The sequence below is a fragment of the Staurois parvus genome, unplaced genomic scaffold (assembly GCF_062004578.1).
Source record: "Staurois parvus isolate SC_StPar_1 unplaced genomic scaffold, SC_StPar_1.0 ptg001220l, whole genome shotgun sequence".
In the NCBI taxonomy this organism is placed as follows: Eukaryota; Metazoa; Chordata; class Amphibia; order Anura; family Ranidae; genus Staurois; species Staurois parvus.
Window position 1 is genome coordinate 696,406 of NW_028319016.1, and position 24,211 is coordinate 720,616.

At 46.2% G+C, this 24,211-nt stretch overlaps 1 protein-coding gene across 2 annotated transcripts in view; it reads left to right on the top strand.

The window, feature by feature from the left end:
• Nucleotides 1-220: 220 nt before the first annotated feature.
• The window catches only part of GABBR1 (gamma-aminobutyric acid type B receptor subunit 1), a 291,334-nt gene continuing 267,343 nt past the window's right edge, over nucleotides 221-24,211 (top strand). Inside the window, exons 1-2 of one of the 2 annotated variants that reach the window (XM_089660238.1) lie at nucleotides 221-520; nucleotides 23,465-23,577. In XM_089660238.1, the coding sequence (XP_089516364.1) occupies nucleotides 23,536-23,577 (42 nt within the window). In that variant the 5' untranslated portion in view covers nucleotides 221-520; nucleotides 23,465-23,535. The remainder of the gene's footprint in view (nucleotides 521-23,464; nucleotides 23,578-24,211) is intronic. The other variant, XM_089660239.1, reaches the window with a different exon arrangement.

Genomic DNA, 24,211 nt, shown 5'->3' on the forward strand with positions numbered 1-24,211 from the left:
CCGTCCTCCTCATCCTCCATCAGTGGTCCCCCGTCCTCCTCATCCTCCATCAGTGGTCCCCCGTCCTCCTCATCCTCCATCAGTGGTCCCCCGTCCTCCTCATCCTCCCCTCCTGCATCTCGTACACTGTCTGTCTGTCAGCTGGAGGTTGATGTAAAGAGACTGGAGGGGGAGGGGAGAGGGGAGGAGAGGGACAGACAGCTCTAGAGGAAGAGAGGAGGAGGAGGAGGAGGGAGGATGAGACTGCCTGGCAGCGTGAGACAGCCTGTCTGCTGCTGAGCCGTTACATGGAGGCCTGACACCCGGTGCCGGTGACCCAGACCCGCCTGACATGGGAGAGAGACGCCGGGCGTACGCCTAGAGACCCGCCACCCCCACCGGGAGAGAGAGAGAGAAGGAGGGAAGGAACGTCATCTCCACCGGGGAGCAGACCGTCACCGAGAGACACACAAACACCATCAGGTCCATAGGAAGAGACCGGCATCCTCCGACCATCCACACCCACAGCAGGTGACTAGAGGTATATACTACATACTGTGATGTCATCCCCCGTATACACCCTGTATACACCCCACACCCACAGCAGGTGTATACTATATACTGTGATGTCACCCTCTGTATACACCCTGTATACACCCCACACCCACAGCAGGTGTATACTATGTACTGTGATGTCATCCCCTGTATACACCCTGTATACACCCCACAGCAGGTGTATACTACATACTGTGATGTCATCCTCTGAATACACCCTGTATACACCCCACACCCACAGCAGGTGTATACTATGTACTGTGATGTCATCCCCTGTATACACCCTGTATACACCCCACACCCACAGCAGGTGTATACTACATACTGTGATGTCATCCCCTGTATACACCCCACACCCACAGCAGGTGTATACTACATACTGTGATGTCATCCCCCGTATACACCCTGTATACACCCCACACCCACAGCAGGTGTATACTATATACTGTGATGTCACCCTCTGTATACACCCTGTATACACCCCACACCCACAGCAGGTGTATACTATGTACTGTGATGTCATCCCCTGTATACACCCTGTATACACCCCACAGCAGGTGTATACTACATACTGTGATGTCATCCTCTGAATACACCCTGTATACACCCCACACCCACAGCAGGTGTATACTATGTACTGTGATGTCATCCCCTGTATACACCCTGTATACACCCCACACCCACAGCAGGTGTATACTACATACTGTGATGTCATCCCCTGTATACACCCCACACCCACAGCAGGTGTATACTACATACTGTGATGTCATCCCCCGTATACACCCTGTATACACCCCACACCCACAGCAGGTGTATACTATATACTGTGATGTCATCCCCTGTATACACCCTGTATACACCCCACACCCACAGCAGGTGTATACTACATACTGTGATGTCATCCCCCGTATACACCCTGTATACACCCCACACCCACAGCAGGTGTATACTATGTACTGTGATGTCATCCCCCGTATACACCCTGTATACACCCCACACCCACAGCAGGTGTATACTATGTACTGTGATGTCATCCCCTGTATACACCCTGTATACACCCCACACCCACAGCAGGTATATACTACATACTGTGATGTCATCCCCCGTATACACCCTGTATACACTCCACACCCACAGCAGGTATATACTACATACTGTGATGTCATCCCCCGTATACACCCTGTATACACCCCACACCCACAGCATGACATGGCCTGGATAGACATCCATTGGACCCATTATATACCCTCCGCAGGGGATGGTATATATATGTATACAGACACACACTATAATGTACATTCCTCATCGGGATACTAGATACATTGTACACCCACAGCAGGACATGGCCTCAATATACTATAAAACACTGTATACATCCCGGGTCCTGGTCTATACATTGTATATACTATATACCCACAGTAGGGTGAAGATGTGTGTATATATATATATATATATATATAAAAATACATATTATGTCATTCTACACTGTATACACTCTACACCCACAGCAGGACATGGCCTCTATATACTATAAAACACTATACATCCCGTATCCTTGTATATACATTATGTCTATTATATACCAGGAGCAGGAGCTGTTTTATATACAATATACTATAATATACATTATACCACTCTGCATTGTATACACTCTACATTCACAGCAGGACGTGGCCTGTATATACTATAAAACACTGTATATATACCCGGAGCAGGTGATGAGATTATATATATATATATTTATATATCACACACACTATAATGTACACTAATGGACACATTGTATATATTACACACCCATAGCAGGACATGGTCTGTATATAGTACATTAATACTGTATACATCCCGTATCCTTATATATGCATTGTATTTATTATATACCCATTGCAGGACATGATCTGTATATTGTATAATAATACTCAATACATCCTGTATCCGTATATATACATATATATTAGATACCCATTGCAGGTGATTTTTATATATATATATATATATATATATGTTTATATAGCCACAGACTATAATGCCCATTAATGAATTAATGATCTGGATACATTGTATACATTGCACACCCACAGCAGGACACGGCCTCTATATACTATATACCGAGAGCAGGTATTGTTTTCTACACATTCTGTGTATATGATATACTATAATACACACTAAAATGTACCTTAATGATCTAACTTAATGATCTGGATACATTGCATGCATCCCAGATCCTTGTATACATTGTATCTATTACACACCCAGAAGTGGTATATATATATATACACATTATACTATAATACACATTATATCATTTTACACTGTATACACTCCACACCCACAGCAGAACATAACAGTGTACTATAATAATACTGTATACATCCTGTATCCTTATATACATAGTATCTATAATATACCCAGAGCAAGCGATATTAAAAAATAAATAAATAAATAAATAAATATATATATATATATATACACACACTCACCAGCCACTTTATTGGGTACACCGGTTCAATTGTTTAGTAACATAAATTGCTAATCAGCCAATCACATGGCAGCAGCTCAATGCATTTAGCCATCTAGATGTGGTGAGGACAACTTGCTGAAGTTCAAACTGAGCATCAGAATGGGGAAGAAAGGGGATATAAGTGACTTTGAACGTGGCATGGTTGTTGGTGCCAGATGGGCTGGTCTGAGTATTTAAAAAACTGCTGATCTCCTGGGATTTTCAAACAGAACCATCTCTAGGGTTTACAGAGAATGGTTTGGAAAAGAGAAAATATCCAGTGAGCGGCAGTTGTGTACAGGAAAATGCCTTGTTGGTGTCAGAGGTCAGAGAATGGACAGACTGGTTCCAAATGATAGAAAGGCAACAGTAACTCCAATAACCACTCGTTACAACCAAAGTATGCAGAATACCATCTCTGAACACACAACACGTCCAACCTTGAAGCAGATGGGCTACAGCAGCAGAAGACCACACCGGGTGTCACTCCTGTCAGCTAAGAACATGAAATGGAGGCTACAGTTCACACAGGCTCACCAATATTGGACCATAGAAGATTCCAAAAAAATGTTCCTGGTCTGATGAGTCTTGATTCCCCTAGAGATGGTTGTGTGTGAAAATCCCAGTACATCAGCAGTTTTTTGAATACTCGGACCATCCCGTCTGGCACCAATAACCACGCCACGGTCAAAGTCAGTTAAATCCCCTTTCTTCCCCATTCTAATGCTCGGTTTGAATTTCAGCAAGTCGTCATCACCACGTCTATGTGCCTAAATGCATTGAGTTGCTGCCATGCGATTGGATGATTACCAATTTGTGTTACCAATCAATAGAACGGGTGGACCCAATAATGTGGCTGGTCAGTATATATATATACAGTTGTGACCAAAATTATTCAACCCCCACTGAAATTGAGTGTTTTGGCCAGTTTGACATTGCTTTTGATCATTCAGTCATCTTGCTTACATTTACATTAAAGAGGCACTTGTAGGTCAGACAAATATAACATAACAGTTATAATGAAATAACCACAAATGTCTTTTCTGTGCTCACAGCATTATCAGTTTTATTCAACCCCCAAGTGACATTCAATCTTAGTACTTAGTACAGCATCCTTTTACAGTTATAACAGCTTTTAAACGTGAAGCATAGCTTGACACAAGTGTCTTGCAGCGATCTACGGGTATCTTCGCCCATTCTTCATGGGCAAAGGCCTCCAGTTCAGTCACATTCTTAGGCTTGCGCACTGCAACTGCTTTCTTTAAGTCCCACCAGAGGTTCTCAATCGGATTTAAGTCTGGTGACTGCGATGGCCACTCCAAAATGTTCCAGCCTTTCCTCTGCAACCATGCTCTAGTGGACTTGGAGGTATGCTTGGGATCATTGTCCTGTTGAAAGGTCCAACGTCTCCCAAGCCTCAGGTGTGTGACGGACTGCATCACGTTTCCATCCAATATCTCCTGGTACTGAAGAGAATTCATGGTACCTTGCACACGCTGAAGCTTCCCTGTACCTGCAGAAGCAAAACAGCCCCAAAGCATGATTGACCCTCCACCATGCTTCACAGTAGGCAAGGTGTTCTTTTCATCATAGGCCTTGTTCTTCCTCCTCCAAACATAGCGTTGATCCATGGGCCCAAACAGTTCTAATTTTGTTTCATCAGTCCACAGAACACTATCCCACAACTTTTGTGGTTTGTCCACATGGCTTTTGGCATACTGCAGTCGACTCTTCTTATTCTTTGGAGACAGCAAGGGGGTACGCCTGGGAGTTCTGGCACGGAGGCCTTCATTACGCAGTGTGCGTCTTATTGTCTGGGCTGAAACTTCTGTACCCACATCTGACAAATCTTTTCTCAGTTCCTCAGCAGTCACACGGGGACTTCTCTCCACTCTACGCTTCAGGTAGCGCACAGCAGTCGAAGTCAGCATCTTCTTTCTGCCACGACCAGGTAGCGTTTCAACAGTGCCCTTTGCCTTGAATTTGCGAATGATGCTTCCTAAGGTGTCTCTTGGTATGTTTAACATCTTTGCAATCTTCTTATAGCCATTGCCCTTCCTGTGAAGAGAAATCACCTCTTCTCTTGTCTTCCTGGACCATTCTCTTGCCTTCACCATGTTTGTAACCACACCAGTAAATGTCTAGAAGGAGCTGAGTATCACAGTCATTTTAAAGCTGCCTAATTGGTGCTTATTATGCTTGATTGCTGCTCGGTGACATCCACAGGTGTTTTCAATACCTGATGGAAAGCACCTGTATGAACCTCTGTTCTTCAGAGTGGTAGTCTTTAAGGGGTTGAATAATTGTGGCAATGAAGAAACCACATAAGAACCATTTACTACTGTATTACATAAACAATTGATGTCATTTTAGTTGCATTTGGGTAGTTACAACGTCCTTGTAGGATTTGATTCTGAATACAATTCCAAATGTACACTATAGTCCCTAAACCCCTTTACAGCATTGGGGGTTGAATAATTTTGGTCACAACTGTATATATAGTTAACTCTCTCTGTATACACCAGGGGCGGACTGACCGTTTGTAAACTCGGGCACTGCCCGAGGGCCCGGGGTCAGTAGGGGGCCCCATGAGATGCCCCTGGTACCTTTTTCATAGGCTTTTTTGAGTTTGGGCAAGGACACAGGGGCCCCATGATCCCCTACTGCCCGGGGGCCCCATGAGTTGTCAGTCCGCCCCTGGTATACACTATATACACTACACACCCACAGCAGACATTGCCTCTATATACTATAATACTGTATACACCCTGGATCATTATCTATACATTGTACATATTGTCAAGCCAGAGCGTAAAAAAAACCTGCATCAAAAACACACCTCCCCGTAGGAAGGAGAAAATATGTCGCCAGCACACCAAGGATTCTGCAAACGGGTCCAAAGCTTTATTCAGCGGTCACATCATCATACACAGGCAAAAAAAAAAAAATCTGTATACATCCTGTATCTTTATCTATAGAGGAACAGCATTGTTACCCGTACTACAAAACACCTCCCTCTCTTCAGAAGAGAGGGGCTGATCATGTGATCACAGCAGGTAGCCCCGTCCACTTAGCCTCATTTCGAAAAGCGAACTGAAAATCTTTTAGCGGCGCTTTCCATTGATTTCAATGGAGAGGTGTGTCTTTGGTGCGTTTTTTTTTTTACCTGCACCCAAAATGCAGAAAGCAGGATTTTAAAAAACACACCTGGCCTGCAACGAATCAGTGTGGAGTTCTGTAGGAATACATGGTCCAGGGGTGGACTGACCATTTGGAAACTCGGGCACTGCCCGAGGGCCCGGGGTCAGTAGGGGGCCCCTTGAGATGCCCCTGGTACCTTTTTCATAGGCTTTTTTGAATTTGGGCAAGGACACAGGGGCCCCATGATCCCCTATTGCCCGGGGGCCCCATGAGTTGTCAGTCCGCCCCTGCATGGTCACATGATTTTTTTCCACTTTTTTAAACGCAAAAACAGAAGAAAAGCAGATCAGTGTGAAACCAGCCTAATCTGGGGAAGAGGTGTGTGTGTGTGTGTGGGGGGGAGGGGCACCAAGGCGGGATGTTGTGCTGTTTTCACAAAGCTAAAGCTATGTACAGAACCCTTGTGGCTCCTCCAACCAGCCATGATCTGTTTGCATTGCCTAGAGAAGCATAGAGACCCAGTGATGACATCAGTGGGTATAAAATGAGGTTTGTAATGAAAATGGAAAGATTTTATTTAAAAATGTTGTTGGGGGGGGAGGGGGAGGAACCAGGCAAAATGTAAGGAGATTAAACTTCAGCTTTACATCTTCCAATGGTGACTCCAATATCGGTTTAAGAAGGAATTCCTCTCACTTTGGAGACATTTCCCCTTCCTGATGTGTCTCTGGGGGAGGAAGTGAAGGGAAATCTCCCCAAAAAGACAGCAATAAAAACCTGACAAGGGTTCTAAACCTTCTCTGTTCCACGCAAAACCGGCATAAAAATGTCCCGGCTACAGAGCCTATTTAATGAAGAACTCCAGCCAAATCAAGATAAAAGTGATTAGCCTAAAACAGTGATCTCCAGACTGTGGCCCTGTGCTTGTCTCTATCGGGCCCTCGGGGAACTATTCCTCCCACTGACACCAACAAGGAGGCACCATTTCTTCCACTGGCACCAAGGATGGGGTGCTATTCCTTCCTCTGATCCCGCATTCACTATATCCCCTCTCCCCGGACCCTGCACTCACTATATCCGCTCTCCCCGGACCATGCATTCACTATATCCGGTCTCCCCGGACCATGCATTCACTATATCTGATCTCCCCGGACCCCGCATTCACTATATCCAGTCTCCCCGGTCCCTGCATTCACTATATCTGGTCTCCCCGGACCCTGCATTCACTATATCTGATCTCCCCGGACCCTGCATTCACTATATCTGGTCTCCCCGGACCCTGCATTCACTATATCTGGTCTCCCCGGACCCTGCACTCACTATATCCGCTCTCCCCGGACCCTGCACTCACTATATCCGCTCTCCCCGGACCCTGCACTCACTATATCCGCTCTCCCCGGACCATGCATTCACTATATCTGGTCTCCCCGGACCCTGCATTCACTATATCCGCTCCCCCCAGACCCTGCACTCACTATATCTGGTCTCCCCGGACCCTGCATTCACTATATCTGCTTTTCCCGGACCCTGCATTCACTATATCCGCTCCCCCCAGACCCTGCACTCACTATATCTGGTCTCCCCGGACCCCGCATTCACTATATCTGGTCTCCCCGGACCCTGCATTCACTATATCCGCTCTCCCCGGACCCTGCATTCACTATATCCGGTCTCCCCAGACCCTGCATTCACTATATCTGGTCTCCCCGGACCCTGCATTCACTATATCCTCTCCCCGGACCCTGCATTCACTATATCCGCTCTCCCCGAACCCTGCATTCACTATATCTGGTCTCCCCGAACCCTGCATTCACTATATCCACTCTCCCCGGACCCTGCATTCACTATATCCGCTCTCCCCGGACCCTGCAGTCACTATATTTGGTCTCCCCGTACCCTGCATTCACTATATCCGCTCTCCCCGGACCCTGCACTCACTATATCCGCTCTCCCCGGACCCTGCATTCACTATATCCGGTCTCCCCGGACCCTGCATTCACTATATCTGGTCTCCCCGGACCCTGCATTCACTATATCCAGTCTCCCAGGACCCTGCATTCACTATATCCAGTCTCCCAGGACCCTGCATTCACTATATCTGGTCTCCCGGGACCCTGCATTCACTATATCTGGTCTCCCCGGACCCTGCATTCACTATATCTGGTCTCCCGGGACCCTGCATTCACTATATCTGGTCTCCCCAGACCCTGCATTCACTATATCTGGTCTCCCACAGTAAACACAACATGGAAATGCAATTATTTTAGTAAATACAAACTCTAAATACCTTTTGTCATCAGCAGTATATATCAGTATTGTGACTTCTTCAATGTCCAGCAGAGCACTGGTTACAGCTTCTAGGAGGAGTTTTCTCTAGGAGGATGCAGAACCCCTGACCTCTGTCTGGACAGCGCTGATTGGCCCTGTGCTGATCACATGCACCCTCTCAAGGAAAAAAAAACACTTCTCTAGCAATACACACCAAACTGAGCATGTGCAGAGTGACTCCACACGATGTGTCTTATCAGGAGATAAGAGGGGGGCACTGGAAGAAGGGCAGGATCAGAGAAGACAGGATAAAACAACCTTTTTACACAATGCAGAGGTTTAACCCCTTAGGTTTCACAGTGAGTATAACAAGAATGCTTTCCTGTATATACAGACTGATTGTACTGTTGTGAGTTTAGTAACACTTTAATTTTTAAAATTAAAAAGAAAAGTATTTTTTAAAAATCAGCACAAGGGATGGCATTTACATTCAATAATAAGTGTCCCTTGTACTGGTCGGTTCTTTTAACTAAAATATTCATTCCTCTGCACCCCCTTCCAGCCATACCCTTACATCAGTATTCTTCCCGTCCTGCAGGGCTCATTACGGATCTATCTTAGGCACTCATCAAGAGATCTGACTATGCCCACACGTTCGATTTCCTCCTCCATTCATAGAAGCTTGTAAGCAGGTGAAATTAGCTAGTCTGCCACTAGGTGGCTCTGTTCCAGGGTAGTGTCTGGTACAGAAAGCAGTGTCATCAGGTGCTAGGCCCCTTTTAGTTAGAGCCCTCCTGTAGTGATGTCATTGGTGAGTCCATTCCCATATATAAGTCGGGTTGGGAGGAGCCTTAGTGCAGTTGGGGCATGGGAGCCAGAGACCCCACCATTAGACAGATGTAGCCAGCGAAAGGAAGCCCTGAACAGGGCCGGGGAGAGGTAGACCTGCTCCCAGAAGAGCCGGCTGTAGACTTCCTGACCCTTATGGAAGTCTTTTAGGTCAGGTCAAGAGTTCCCTGAAGTGAGGCTATCCCCCCTGGAGGGTCTTGGGAGAGGTGCACCCATGGAGGAGTGGTATCACGTACCTGGTGTGAGACAGCAGGAGTCAGGCCCAAAGTAGCGCAGGTCGCCTGCAGGAGTGCTGGTTGGAGGTAGACCCAGGAGCACCACTGATGCACTGGAATGGAGTCTGCAGATAGGTGGCGCCTGTGGACGGTGTGCAAGCCTTCAGAGAAACAGAAGACCGTAGAGTAGTCAGTTCAAAGCTAAGGTCAAGTGCCAGGTGGAAGTTAGAGCAGACGTGGTCAATAGGTGTCAGGGCTCCCGGGTATGACCAGAGGTGTGTGACTGACGCAGGGAAACGCAGACTTCAGATATGTTATAAACAATGTAATTTATTAACACTAACCATACAAACATAAACGCAGTGCAATACTAAAACATAACACAGTGCAAACAAACCAACCAACCACCCACAGATAACAGTACATACAATGCAAGGGTCGTCAGGCAGGCCGGGTCAATATCAGTCGGGCAGGTAGGTACAGGGGGAGCAAGCGGAGAATGGTCGGGGTCACAGGCCAGGTTCAGCAGGTAGCGGGCAGCGTGGTACAGAGGGTCAGGCAGAGGAGAATGGTCAGACAAGCCAGGGATCAGAGCAGGGTCAGCAGAGAATCAGACAGGAACAGAGAACAGGATACAGGGCCCAAGAGAAACACAACACCAAGGCAGAGTCTGCAGGTCTGAATGTCCCTTAAATACACCAGTATAATTAGTTCCAGGTGTTTGACTGGCTGCAAGGTTGAGTCTCTGATTGCTGGGAGCACCCGCTGGCCAGCCCTGGTACTGCAGCTCATAAGGCAGCTGAGTCCCACTATTGCTGGCCAGTCCATTCCTGACAATAGGATAACCAAGGTCATACACAGAGAAGCGGGGGAGAATATCCGATAGCCAAGCCAGGGTCAAGTGCCAGGTGGAAGTTAGAGCAGATGTGGTCAATAGGATAACCGAGGTCATACACAGAGAAGCGGGGGAGAATATCCGATAGCCAAGCCAGGGTCAAGTCAAGAGTCAGGCAGAAAAGACAGGTCCAAGAGCAAGCCGGGTCGGTAACAGGAAATCACATAAACAAGAAACACAGACAATGGTACTGGGGAGCTAGAGGTCATCCAGCAACTTGAGGAAGTGATGAGCCTCCTTATAAAGGCCGTCTGGCACCAAACTGAGCCAAATGCGTGCGCAACTATGCACCAGTGCACATGCATGGTCCGCACATGGATCTTCGCCAACGTGTGCTTCTGCAGCCATGCAGGGTACTGGCAGGAATGCCACATCTTCTAGAGCTTCTGTCCTGGACAGGATCCTGACAAGGTGCAGAGATCTCAACTCAGTGAGCACTAATGACCCCAGGCGGAGAGAGACTATTTAAGGGAAGATGGCTTACCGAAACTGTTGCGTGATGCTTTCACATATGACTACTTCGGACCATCCTTTAAATGTGACTGACAGTAGACTGTCAAGTGACCCTAGATAGTATGTCGATGTGATAGGACTGTTTGTGCTATCTTCCAAGTCCCATCAGTAAAGTGCAGCTCTGCAAATGTAAACTAAAAGGAATACCCAGGACAAAACACAGCGTCCACATAAAATGTGGAGCGACAGTCATCTGGTCAACGTAATCAATAAAGTGAGGATCAATACCAGCAGGCGCCTGGTCATCACTTTAGACCACTTAGGTAAAGTCTGCAAAAATAAGAACGTTGGCTGGCAAAGGCTGAAGGACAAGTTCCTCCAAGGAGTAGATGGATCGGGAAAGTACTTACAACGTTATGTCGGGGAGGGTCCTTAAATGATGAGGAATCTTCAATAGGGACTGGTCAAGACTTGCTAAGACAAGACACTAGATAGTCAACCTGGGAAGGAGTAAACCATTTGCAGAGAGGGGTAGGATGGCCTGAATAATTTATTGACAAGGAATTGCTTGTCCAGGAAATCCAGATCTTTGTCACTAAATCAGCTGATTATAGGATGAAGAGAAAAACCATAGCAGCATGTTTAAGTTGTTGAGGACCGAGGCTAGACACCGTTGTAGGTGAAGTGATGGTGGAATCCTCTAAATTTAAAGTGGAATGCTGTTTCCTTCTAGTGATGGGATACAAATGGTGGCTAAAAGTCAGCTGGTTGGGCTCCTCAACCCTTACTCCTGGAAAAGAGGAGTCACTGCATCCAATAGACCCAGAAATATTAGGCAACTCAGTGTCCAATAAAATATATAGTCAGTGAGCGCTTAATAGTTTAACAGCTAATGCATATAAAGGTAACCAAGTAAAAACCTCATAAAGCCAAAATTCATAAAAGTGCAGCGCTTAAAAGTTATTTCAAAATGGATAAAATATAACAAAATAAATAGTGACAGTTCGTGGTAAGGTGCTTGATACAGGAGTTGATGGTGACTTCAAACTTCAGTGGCGTGCCAATAAATGATAGTAAAAATACGCACTCACCAGATGCGTATCTTTAAATACGCATGTAATTAGTATGACCAGAGGTCCCCCTCTCAGGATGGGATGGATGTGTTGGGCCATTTTAACGGACTCTCCTCCCTCTGGGTGGTATGCAGCTACAGAGACGTCTCCCTTGGTGTGTGCAAATAGAATCCAGCCAGAGGCCTCCTTATTGGATGGGTGGATGCTTGTCAGCTAGTATTGGAACAGCTCCCTCCTCTGGAATGGTGCCACATGGGATTCTGCTCCTATATCTTCTAGGATGGGCTCTATAAATGAACGTTAGCTCGCCAAGGAGCCAACCAAAAAATGGCCGATCACCCGAGCTCAGGACCTCTATGCTAGGAGCTCAGTGTCATTCCTGCTCTCTGGGTGCCGCCATCTTGCCGGAGAGTGACGTCACTCCACTGCTGTCACTAGAGCACACTAATTGCATGCGTATTTAAAGATACGCATCTGATGAGTGCGTATTTTTACTATCATTTATTGGCACACCACTGAAGTTTGAAGTCTCCATCAACTCCTGTATCGAGCACCTTACCACGAACTGTCACTATTTTATATTTTTATATCGTTATATTTTATCCATTTTGAAATAACTTTTAAGCGCTGCATTTTTATGAATTTTAACTCAGTGTCCACCAGTGAATGCAATTCTGAGCATTTTTGACCCTTGCAAGCAGGAGCAACAAGGTTCATGACCCAGCTGAAACTCCTAGATAATGGAAGAAAAATCAGCCTTAGAGAGATACGGAGAGAGAAGAATGGTGGGTAAAGAAGTACTCACTGACAGAGACATCTATTCTTCCTAGGACACTAAGCATTACCTGCAGTATCAGTCTTCCTCCTCAGGAAGGGGGCAGTGAAAAGTGGTGGGTAGAGTTCGCGAGAGACAGATTCCAGTGCCTGGTGTAGGAAAATGTGGTCAATCACCACTTTATATACGCACACACATACTAGAGATAACATGGCTCTACCCCATTCCTGGGAAGACACGCATGGAGCTCAGATGTCAAATATAATGGAAACTCTCATGTTAGTTTCCCGTATATTTGACATTTTATTGGACTTTTCTGCTGCCTCTGATACAGTTGACCACCTGATCCTTCTCAAACAATTCCACACCCTTAGCCACCAAGACTCTCCTGCCTATATCATTACACCTTTATTGTCAGCTACTTCATCTTCTCCTCTCCTCTTCCTCTTTCTGTAAGGGTCCACCAAGGACCTCTGCCATCGAACCCCTTCTATTCTCCATCTACACCTCCTCCCTTGGTCAGTTGACAGCCTTTCATGACTTTCATAAGCATTTCTATGCTGATAACACCCAAATCTATCGTTCTACTCCTCACCTCACTCCTTCATACTCCTCTAGCATTACTTATTTTCTAACTGAAATATCAGTATGGTTGTCACACCACTTCTTCAAACTCAACCTTTCCAAGATTTTCCATCCTCAGTGCCCCTTCTTCCAACTTTCCCATCAAGATCATGTAATCCTTCTCCTCAGGCCAGTGTACTAGGTGTAATCCTGGACTCTGACTTCTCCTTTCAGTACCTCATTCAATCACAATTCAGTTCTTGCCGCCTTCACATCTGTAACTTTTCCAAAATTGGTGCCTTCTTAGACAATGGCTCCACCATGCTACTAATCCACTCCCTGGTTATCTCTGACCTCAACTATGCAACTCCTTCCTTGATGGCCAACCTCTACATAGGCTATCCACCCTTCAGCTAATCATCAATGCTGCTGAGAGACTCATCTACCTTACCAACCTTACTGGCTACCGATCACTCAATGAATACAATTCAAAATCCCAACAACAAAATACAAAACCATCCACAACCCTTCCCCAGATTCCATTATCAACCTAGTTTTAAAATATCACCCACACCATTCTCTTTACTCTTCTGAGGACCTCTTGCTCTTTAGCTCCCTTGTCTCCTGCTCCCATGCTCACGTCAACGACTTCTCCAGAGCCTTCCCTTTCCTCTGGAACTCCCTACACCAATTTCTGTTCTAAGACCTGTTGCTCTTTTGCTTCCTTATCACTTATGCCATCTCCTATGCTCACCTCTAAAACTTCTCCAGAACCTCTACCATCTTCCAGAACCCCCTGTCCTAACTTCTGTCCTGTTCTCCAGCTCCCTCATCACCTTCTCCTATGCTACCCTCCAGGACTTTTCCAGAGCCTCTCTCTTGCTCTGGAACTGCCTACACCAATTTCTGTCCTAAGACCTCCTGCTTTTTAGTTTCCTTATCACTTATGCCATCTTCTATGCTCACCTCCAAAACTTCTCCAGACCCTCTACCATCTTCTGGAACCCCCTGTCCCAACTTATGTCCTGTTTTCCAGCTCCCTCATCACCTTCTCCCATGCTACCCTCCAGGACTTTTCTAGAGCCTCCCCCTTGCTCTAGAACTCCCTACACCAATTTCTGTCCTAAGACCTCCTGTTCTTTAGCTTCCTTATCACTTATGCCATCTCCTGTGCTCACCTCCAAAACTTCTCCAGAACCTCTACCATCTTCCAGAACCCCCTGTCCCAACTTCTGTCCTGTTCTCCAGCTCCCTGATCACCTTCTCTCATGCTACCCTCCAGGACTTTTCCAGAGCCTCTCCCTCCCTCTGGAATTCCCTACCCCAATTTGTTCAACTATCTCCTACTCTGTCCGCTCTTAGGTGAAAACTGTGTTTATCCAATAAACATTTTGCAGGTTTAAATGCATGTTTGGGGAGCATTACCAGGCACTATTTTTCTAAGTATGGCCATTCCAAGCTATACAGCTAAATAGTGATGATGTGCTCAGTAACAGCGGCACAGTAAGGGAAAGGATCTTCTACCGATGTCCCGTAATGATCTATATTTATATTCCATTTCCCCATCTTGACGGAACCTGAGATTTTTGACCTTCATTTAAGTGCAGTGGAGGTAAACGCACATCAGTGTTCTGTCAGGTCAGGATTATCTGTTCATAGACCGCATATAAAGGATTTCTGGTGTATTATGGGAAAATAGATCTCAGATATTTCAAGTTTTTGTATGTTTATTACCTCTTAGTGGGACCTGACCTCTATACATTCCATTACCCTGTACATGTCGCCTCCAACAAAACCATCCACTTTGTTGCATCTGTGTTTACCCAGACATATGCGCATGATGTATTCCTCAGTGACAACTCTGTCATGTGGTTTCAATGCAGAATGGACAGTGTTGTCACCCTATTACAGGAAGTGGAAAAATAACAGATCTACTGGCAGGATCAATGGGTAATAAAACTGTTACAGGGGGATTTAGGAAAAGCAGACTGATGTGTTAATGCTGGTGAATGTCTGATTAACATACGACTTTCTATTTTGCTACGGTTCCACTTTTACCCCCGGTTCACATCTATGCGGCTGTGCGGGCCGTGTTTTGCACGGGCACGAGAGCCCATTCATTTGAATGGACTCCTGTGCCCGAGACACGCAGGGAAGAAGTCCCCGTCCTTCTTCTGAAAACGCAGCCCACATGGGAACCTCGGCTCCCAGTACGGTTGCGTTTTCTAGTGCGGGCGGCGTGCCATTAGAACTAATGGCACCCACCCGCGGGTCCGCATTCCTCTGTGCGGGTGGTGCGGCTGCACGGATTTTCGTGCAGATCTGCAGCCACACCACCCGCACAGATGTGAACCTAGCCTTAGGGCCTGTTCACACCAGGTGCGGGAATGCCTGCAAATTGAGGGCTTTCCCGCACTACACAGAAACATGCTGCTTTCTGCAGACATGCACAGGTACCTTTAATTCCTAATGCACCCCCCATGCATCTAGCAAACACAAGTGTGTTCATGGCCACTAAATTTCACCGTTTGGTACAGCACGATTTTAAAAATCGTGCCTGCGCCTTTTTTTGCACGTTTCATGCGCATAGGCAGCCCGATGACATTAATGAGCTGCCCTAAAATGTGACACATAGGAATCCGCAAAATAAAGTGTCCAGATGCAGCTTGTGGTGTGAATGAGTCCCATGGCTGCATTCACACCTAAGTGTCGCATTAGGAGCATTTTTGAAGGCCTTTTTTTTTGCGTGTTTGTTTTTTCTTTTTTGAGCATTTTTGCTTGTTTTTGTGCAGCATTTGAAAATAATTTTTGAGCTTTGGTGTTTTCTTTAATACCCAATAAATACAAATATAATCCGTTTCATCATTTGTTGGTAGGTTTTTCAGCTTTTTTTTTAAGCTTTTATTTCAATTATTATTATTTATTTTATTTTGTTTTTGTTTTTGTTAGGGTAAGGGGTTAGAGTCAAGGTTAAATATTAGGATTAGTGGTTGGGGATGGGTGTTTTAGGGTTGGGAGTTGGAGTTTGGGTTAGGGGTTAATATTTTATTTATTGTCTTCTTATTTATTTATTTGTGTTAGGGTTGTTGATTGATTTATGATTATAATTATTATTCACCTATTTTTGTTTGGGTGTTTATTTATTTGTTATTATTTTATTATTATTATTCATTTATTTATTATTATTTTTTTTTAAGGGTCAGTTCACACTATAGAAACACAGTCCGGATGCGTTTCGGATGCGTTTCTGCAATACGCATTTTTTACATGCTTTTGGCGCTTTCTGATTTTTTTTATGCGTTCCAGTGCATTTTTGATATGTTCCAGTTAATTTTTTCCCCTCTCTTTTTCTACAATTTAAATAGGGACATGTGCATTCCAGTAAGTTTTTGGTGCATCCAGTGCGTTGTGGTATGTTTTGGTACGTTCCACTACAGTTCTGTGCAGCCTTTTCTACTCTTTTTTTTCTGCATCCGGAACGCACTGGAACTGCAAGCACTGATGTGAACTATGACACTGACAACCATATAAGCTACTTTCTGTGTGTTTTGGATGCAGAAAAAAAAGCAACTGAAACGCATGGAGTATGAACCGGCCCTTAGGGTTAGGGGGTTAAGGTTAGGGGTTAATGACTATTTATTTATGATAAAATATTATTTATTTATTGTATTTATTTATTTTTGATTATTTTTATTAATTTGTGCATTTTTTATTTATTACTATTACTATTGTTGGTTTTTTTTTTCTTTTTCACTTGAGCAGAAAAACTATCAAAAACGTGTGTTTCCTATCATTTCTATGGAACTAAAAACTCTCGAAAGCACCAATCTGCTTGATTTGAGCAAAAAAAAAAGCTCCAGAACTTGTTTGAGCTTCAGATGTTTGGCTTCAGGCGACTTGGAGTAGAGATGTGAACAGTTTCCATTGACAATTTACTCCTCAAATGTTTTGGAGCTTGGAGCTACAAATCGTCCAAGTGTGAACAGGCCCTAATGATTCGTGGAGATTTTACAGGCATTTTATATGTCTAATGTAATTTTCTGGAGATTCCCCTCCCCTGAGGAGCTGCACATGCCGTGTACAGCCTGCCATACTGTACAAGGGAATGACATGGCTGGACTCTTGTGCACTTCTTTGGATCGGCGTTTACCAACGCATGCGCATCCAACGTATTCTCCCGTCATGTTCAGAAAATAGGGTGTGGTGCCCTCCCAGCTAGGCTGTTGGGTACATTTAGTTTTTGGCTCCACTGTAGCGAGTAGAGTGGTTGTCGACAGGGGCGGACTGACAACTCATGGGGCCCCTGGGCAATAGGAGATCATGGGGTCCCTGTGTCCTTGCCCAAACTTAAAAAAGCCTATAAAAAAGGTACCAGGGCATTTCATGGGGCCCCCTACTGACCCCGGGCCCTCAGGCAGTGCTCGAATGGTCAGTCTGCCCCTGGTTGTCGATTGTTTTGGTCTGCTGAGAGTTTGATTGCTTCCCCCTGCTTCTGGAAGAAGCTTCCAGGGCATAAGGAGGAAGATTCAAATCATCAGCTGAATATTTATCAGACTCTGGCCAATTCCTGAAAAGGGGCATCCAGGAGGTGGATGGGGAGGTGATAAATAGACAGGAATCCTTAGTAGATTGTTCTTTCCTCATTGGTTAGGGTTCCAGTACTCCAGGGGCTGTTGCCCCTAGGAGAACTTGCAGTAAGATAAAATATAACCGTTTGGGTCTCAGCATTTGTTCTGTCTCTCCAATCTAAGCATTGAAAGTGTGATCTCTGTAACCTACAGTTGTGATGAGATAGCGATAACTCCAATCTTAGTTGAATATCACAGGCAGTGTCTCAATCAGATGACACCTTGTAGATCTTGTGAAGTTTATTCCATAAACTGAGAGAATCTTACAACAATGAACATCGGATAGGTCAAAAGATCATAATGTGATCTGCTTCATGACATGAGGCTTGAAGCTGAAATGCCTTCCTGGGAAAAGGGGTAGGGCTATCTATACAGCATGAACTAAACCAGAGGAAAGGGAGGAGCAGAGACAAAATACAAAGAACACTTCAAGGCATATGACAGCATGTGTTGGGTTAAGGGCCTGTGACTGGTGCCCTCTGTACTACATAGGGAGAACCTGTCCATTTCCAGTGGCCCCTTTGGGGCTGAGCGCTACAGTCCAAGGGCATGCATCCAAGTTACGCTGTGCCTGTAAAATCTCCGTGTGCATGATCCCTACTAATGAGATTTTTTATCTCAGTACTTGCCAACGTATTCATCCCAGTCCCCATGACTCTGTCACCCCAAATCCACATGTAAAACATCTACCTTCCAGGTGGTCCTGCTCAGATCAGATCCACATTATGGGTGGTCCTACCCATGATTATGCAGGGACCGCCCACTCCTGGCTGTGATCCCCTCAGTTAATCCCATTTTTTGGGTTACTGTGTATGGTCATGACTCAATGCTGTGCTCTTGGCATGCACCCCAGAACATCATCGGGACAGAGCACCTACTGTAGGTGCAGGACTGTTCCGGCAAATCCAGGACAGTGGACATCTATAGCTTTCTTAGACCTTTATGTATAGGTAGGATGTTAGGTGCATTTAGTTCTTTTCGGATCCTCTGTAATCATTGGTGCAGCTATTGATTTCTTTGGGATGTTCTAGATCTCACAGGTTGCAGGTTTGATTGCTTCCCCCTGCATTCTGGAGGCTTCCAGAAAGTAGAAGGCTGGGAGAGTCAAATGGGCAGCTTGAATATGTATCGTGCTGCAGCCAGTCCCTGGGGAGGTGTGCCCAGGAGGTGGTGGTGGGGGGACATAAATAGTCTGGGGTCCTGAGCAGCATTGCTCAACCTTTTTCCAGTCGAGGCGCCCTTTAAAATGATGGACAGTCCCGAGGCGCCCTTTAAAATGATGGACAGTCCCGAGGCGCCCTGTAAAACGATGGACAGTCCCGAGGCGCCCTGTAAAATGATGGACAGTCCCGAGGCACCCTGTAAAATGATGCGCAGTCCCGAGGCGCCCTGTAAAATGATGCGCAGTCCCGAGGCGCCCTGTAAAATGATGCGCAGTCCCGAGGCGCCCTGTAAAATGATGCGCAGTCCTTAGGCGCCCTGTAAAACGATGGACAGTCCCGAGGCGCCCTGTAAAATGATGCGCAGTCCCGAGGCGCCCTGTAAAACGATGGACAGTCCCGAGGCGCCCTGTAAAATGATGCGCAGTCCCGAGGTGCCCTGTAAAAGGATGGACAGTCCTCAGGCGCCCTGTAAAACGATGGACAGTCCCAAGGCGCCCTGTAAAACGATGCACAGTCCCAAGGCGCCCTGTAAAATGATGCGCAGTCCCGAGGCGCCCTGTAAAATGATGCGCAGTCCCGAGGTGCCCTGTAAAACGATGGACAGTCCCGAGGCACCCTGTAAAACGATGGACAGTCCCGAGGCACCCTGTAAAACGATGGACAGTCCCAAGGCGTCCTGTAAAATGATGGACAGTTCCGAGGCGCCCTGTAAAACGATGGACAGTCCCGAGGCGCCCTGTAAAACGATGCGCAGTCCCGAGGCGCCTTGTAAAATGATGCGCAGTCCCGAGGCGCCCTGTAAAATGATGGACAGTCCCGACGCATCTTGTAAAATGATGGACAGTCCTGAGGCGCCCTGTAAAATGATGGACAGTCCCGACGCATCTTGTAAAATGATGGACAGTCCCGAGGTGTCCTGTAAAGTGATGGACAGTCCCGAGGCGCCCTGTAAAAGGATGGACAGTCCCGAGGCGCCCTGTAAAAGGATGGACAGTCTTGAGGCACCCCTTTCTAAAATGTAAAAAACTATTCTAATGTTTTATATAACGCAGCAACTCCCACACATGTAGGACACCCAATATTAGAGGTGATTTATTTTTTCAAAGCAAATACACCTTTGCACACCGGTGCTGACTAGTATTCCAATGTTTCTCTTCTCTCTCAGTTTTTCTCCATCACGCAGCTAATGTGACCCCAGCACTAATGGAGAGGGGCGGGGGAGGGTCAAACAAGGATGCTGTGCAGGCAACCCACATCCTCCTTATCAACTGATGATGTCATCGGTTGTCAGGACACTGGCGGCTAGAAGGTCGTAATGGTGTACAATGAAAACCTGTGGCTTTGAGTAACTAAAAGTCAGGCTTGTTCCATCCACTGGCTTGTATAAAAGTTTTGGGCAATATTTAGACAATTTGCCAAGGCACCCCTGAAGAAACCTCAAGGCACCCCAGGGCACCCTGGTTGAAAAAGGCTGGTCTAGAGAAGCCCTGTTTTTGTCCTGCTTGAGAAGTTCTCAGCCTCAGGGGCTGCTGCCCCTTCGAGACATTTCTGCTGAAGGTTGCCTGATGTTCATCAAAGTCCCAGCTATAGCATTCCTAATTCCTAATTACTTTTGAAGCTAACTAAGCAGTTTCACCTAAGGATCTGGTTTGGGAAACTCACTGAAGAGTGCCGGGTGGAGGCTGAAAGGTGTGTAGGTGCCCTGGGACATTGTAAGTACTGACCTGAGTTTCTGGATCCTAGTGACTGTGTGCTCTTCTACTTTTGGGGTGCCAGTGGTAGCTCTAACTGAGATAGTTCCTACAGGGTCTGAGTTCTGGCCTTGCCCTTTGTTTCTGGCTGAAAGACTGTTCAAAGAAGTTCCGCCTAGTGGGAGGAATAATGGCCAATCATTGATGTCAGTGGGAGGAATAGTGGCCCATCATTGGTGTCAGTGGAAGGAATAGTGGCTCATCATTGGTGTCAGTGGGAGGGATAGTGGACCATCATTGGTGTCAATGGGAGGATTCGTGCCTGATCATTGGTGTCAGTGGGATGAAAAGTGCCCCGTCATTGGTGTCAGTGGATGGAATAGTGCCCCATCATTGGTGTCAGTGGGAGGAATAGTGGCCCATCATTGTGTCAGTGGGAGGAATAGTGGCCCATCATTGGTATCAGTGAGAGGAATAGAGCCCCATCATTGGTGTCAGTGGAAGGAATAGTGCCCCATCATTAGTGTCAGTGGGAGGAATAGTGCCCCATCATTGGTGTCAGTGGGAGGAATAGTGCCCCATCATTGGTGTCAGTTGAAGGAATAGTGCTCCATCATTGGTATCAGTGGAAGGAATAGTGCCCCATCATTGGTGTTAGTGGGAGGAATAGTGCCCCATCGTTGGTGTCAGTGGGAGGAATAGTGCCCCATCATTGGTGTTAGTGGGAGGAATAGTGCCCCATCATTGGTGTCAGTGGGAGGAATAGTGCCCCATCATTGGTGTTAGTGGGAGGAATAGTGCCCCATCGTTGGTGTCAGTGGGAGGAATAGTGCCCCATCGTTGGTGTTAGTGGGAGGAATAGTGCCCCATCATTAGTGTCAGTGGAAGGAATAGTACCCCATCATTGGTGTCAGCGGAAGGAATAGTGCCCCATCATTGGTGTCAGTGGGAGGAATAGAGCCCCATCATTGGTGTCAGTGGGAGGAATAGTGCCCCATCATTGGTGTCAGTGGAAGGAATAGTGCCCCATCATTGGTGTCAGTGGAAGGAATAGTGCCCCATCGTTGGTATCAGTGGGAGGAATAGTGCCCCATCGTTGGTGTCAGTGGGAGGAATAGTGCCCCATCATTGGTATTAGTGAGAGGAATAGTGCCCCATCACTGGTGTCAGTGGGAGGAATAGTGCCCCATCATTGTGTCAGTGAGAGGAATAGAGCCCCATTGTTGGTGTCAGTGGGAGGAATAGAGCCCCATTGTTGGTGTCAGCGGGAGGAATAGAGCCCCATTGTTGGTGTCAGTGGGAGGAATAGAGCCCCATTGTTGGTGTCAGTGGGAGGAATAGTGCCCCATTGTTGGTGCCAGTGGGAGGAATAGAGCCCCATTGTTGGTGTCAGTGGGAGGAACTACTGTAAGCCCCACTGTTGCTGACAATGGGGGGAATAATGCCCCAAAGGCCAGAAAAAAGTAAGCAAAGGGCCACATCTGGCCTCGGGCCGCAGTTTGGAGATCACAGGTGTATAGCAACCAATAAGGTGTCGGTTTATTTTCTTATTTGCAGGTTATTAGCAAACGTTCCTCAGCAGGTTCTTAAAGCTGAACCCCGAACACAACAACTATCATTTTAATATATCCCTCAAGAGCCACAAAGGACAGAAATCCACTTTGTGTGCACCAAACACATTTGAGAACCCAAATATTACTTTGTAAAAGTAGCAGTGACATCATCAGTGTGCTGTGCACAAAGCAGAGCTGTGGGAGGGGCCCAGCAACTCCAGTCACTACAGGCTGCCTGCAGGAGGGGGCGGAGACAAGACCAGTCACCCTGCACAAGGGAAGAGAGCAGCAGTGAGCGGTCTGTATTACAGGAAGGGAAAGTATCACACTGGATCAAGGGCGGACTGACAACTCATGGGGGCCCCGGCAATAGGGGATCATGGGGCCCCTGTGTCTTTGCCCAAACTCAAAAAAGCCTATGAAAAAGGTACCAGGGGCATCTCATGGGGTACCCCTACTTACCCCCGGGCCCTCAGGCAGTGCCCGAGCTTCCAAATGGTAAGTCCGCCCCTGTACTGGATGAGGACACGGATCTGGAAGACATACACAAAGTGCACCGAGGTTCAGGAAGAACACACATCACACCCCCCTTTTATCAGCATGTTGATGACGGGGTGAGGAGGAGCCAGGGAGGGTAATCCTTATTCTCCACAAATAATCCATGCACATCCAGGAATTGATGGCGCTGTAATCTATTTTCCATGAAATTGTTTCTTACTGTTTGTTTTCTGCCTCCTTGTGACATCCTCCATGAGCTCCCAAACCCATCCTTTTGCCCCCTCATTTCCAATTGTTTGGATTGAGCAGTGCCTGTTAGTTGTGGTCATGCATCCTGCCGTATGGACACTACAAATCCTATAGTCCATTGGGAGTGAGCAAGAGAGGGTGGCTACGTTCCTACATACAGTGGGACCATGGAGAACAAATGTAGCCACCCTCTAACAGGAAGTCAGATTACAGCAACAACAAAAAAGGAATCAGGAGGAGGCTGAGAGCAATAGATGGGACTTTTCTAAATGAAGAATAAATACCGGAACAGAATTCTTCTTTTCACACCAGAGCTTAGTGTCACCGTAATGACAGGGCCATGTTACGTTCCGCCATCTTTTGGAATTTTATGTGTTTGCTCCTCTGTAATAAATCTATTCCCTTCCCCCTCCAGGTCATGTGATCTCTTCTGAACGACACGATTGGATGGCTTCCACCATGTGACTTGAACAAGCTGAGCGTGTGATGAGGCAGAGAAAAAGCACAAACCCTACCGAGATGGCAAAAGTAAGTGGTCACCATTTTTGTCACTTAAAGGGCAACTCCGCTAAAATCAGGAAAGTAGGGATCCTGGCGGAAAAAGTACCGCCACTCCTCCTCTCCCTTCCAATCAATCTGCCATTATGGCGCCATTTTTTGTTAAAAAAAAAAAGCTGATATTTTGTCTATTTATGTTTACTTGAGAATTGATTCCAGCAGTTTGGCTTGTTTATGAAGGTTTGAGTAGTTTCCTTAATATTTCAACTGAGGCAGAAGTAGGCCGGTTGTACGCAAGTCGATCGATTGATAGATTTGCGTACAACCAGCCTGCCGGTACAGGGATCGAAATTTGGCCAGGTCCCTGCTGAACCAGCTGAATCTCAGCTTAACCCCTCGCCCTGCTGAGGATTCCCCCCCTTCCAGAGCAGGCCTTTTTTGCGATACCGCGCTTGTTACTTTAACTGACAATTGCACGGTCATGCAACGCTGCACCCAAATAAAATTTACGTCCTTTTTTTCCCCACGAATTGAGCTTTCTTTCGGGGGTATTTGATCGCCTCTGCGTTTTATTTTATATTTTTTGCACTATAAAAAAAAGACCAACAAATTTGAGAAAAAAAAATGTTGCTATTAAACATGTCTAGTAAAAAAATAAAAAAAT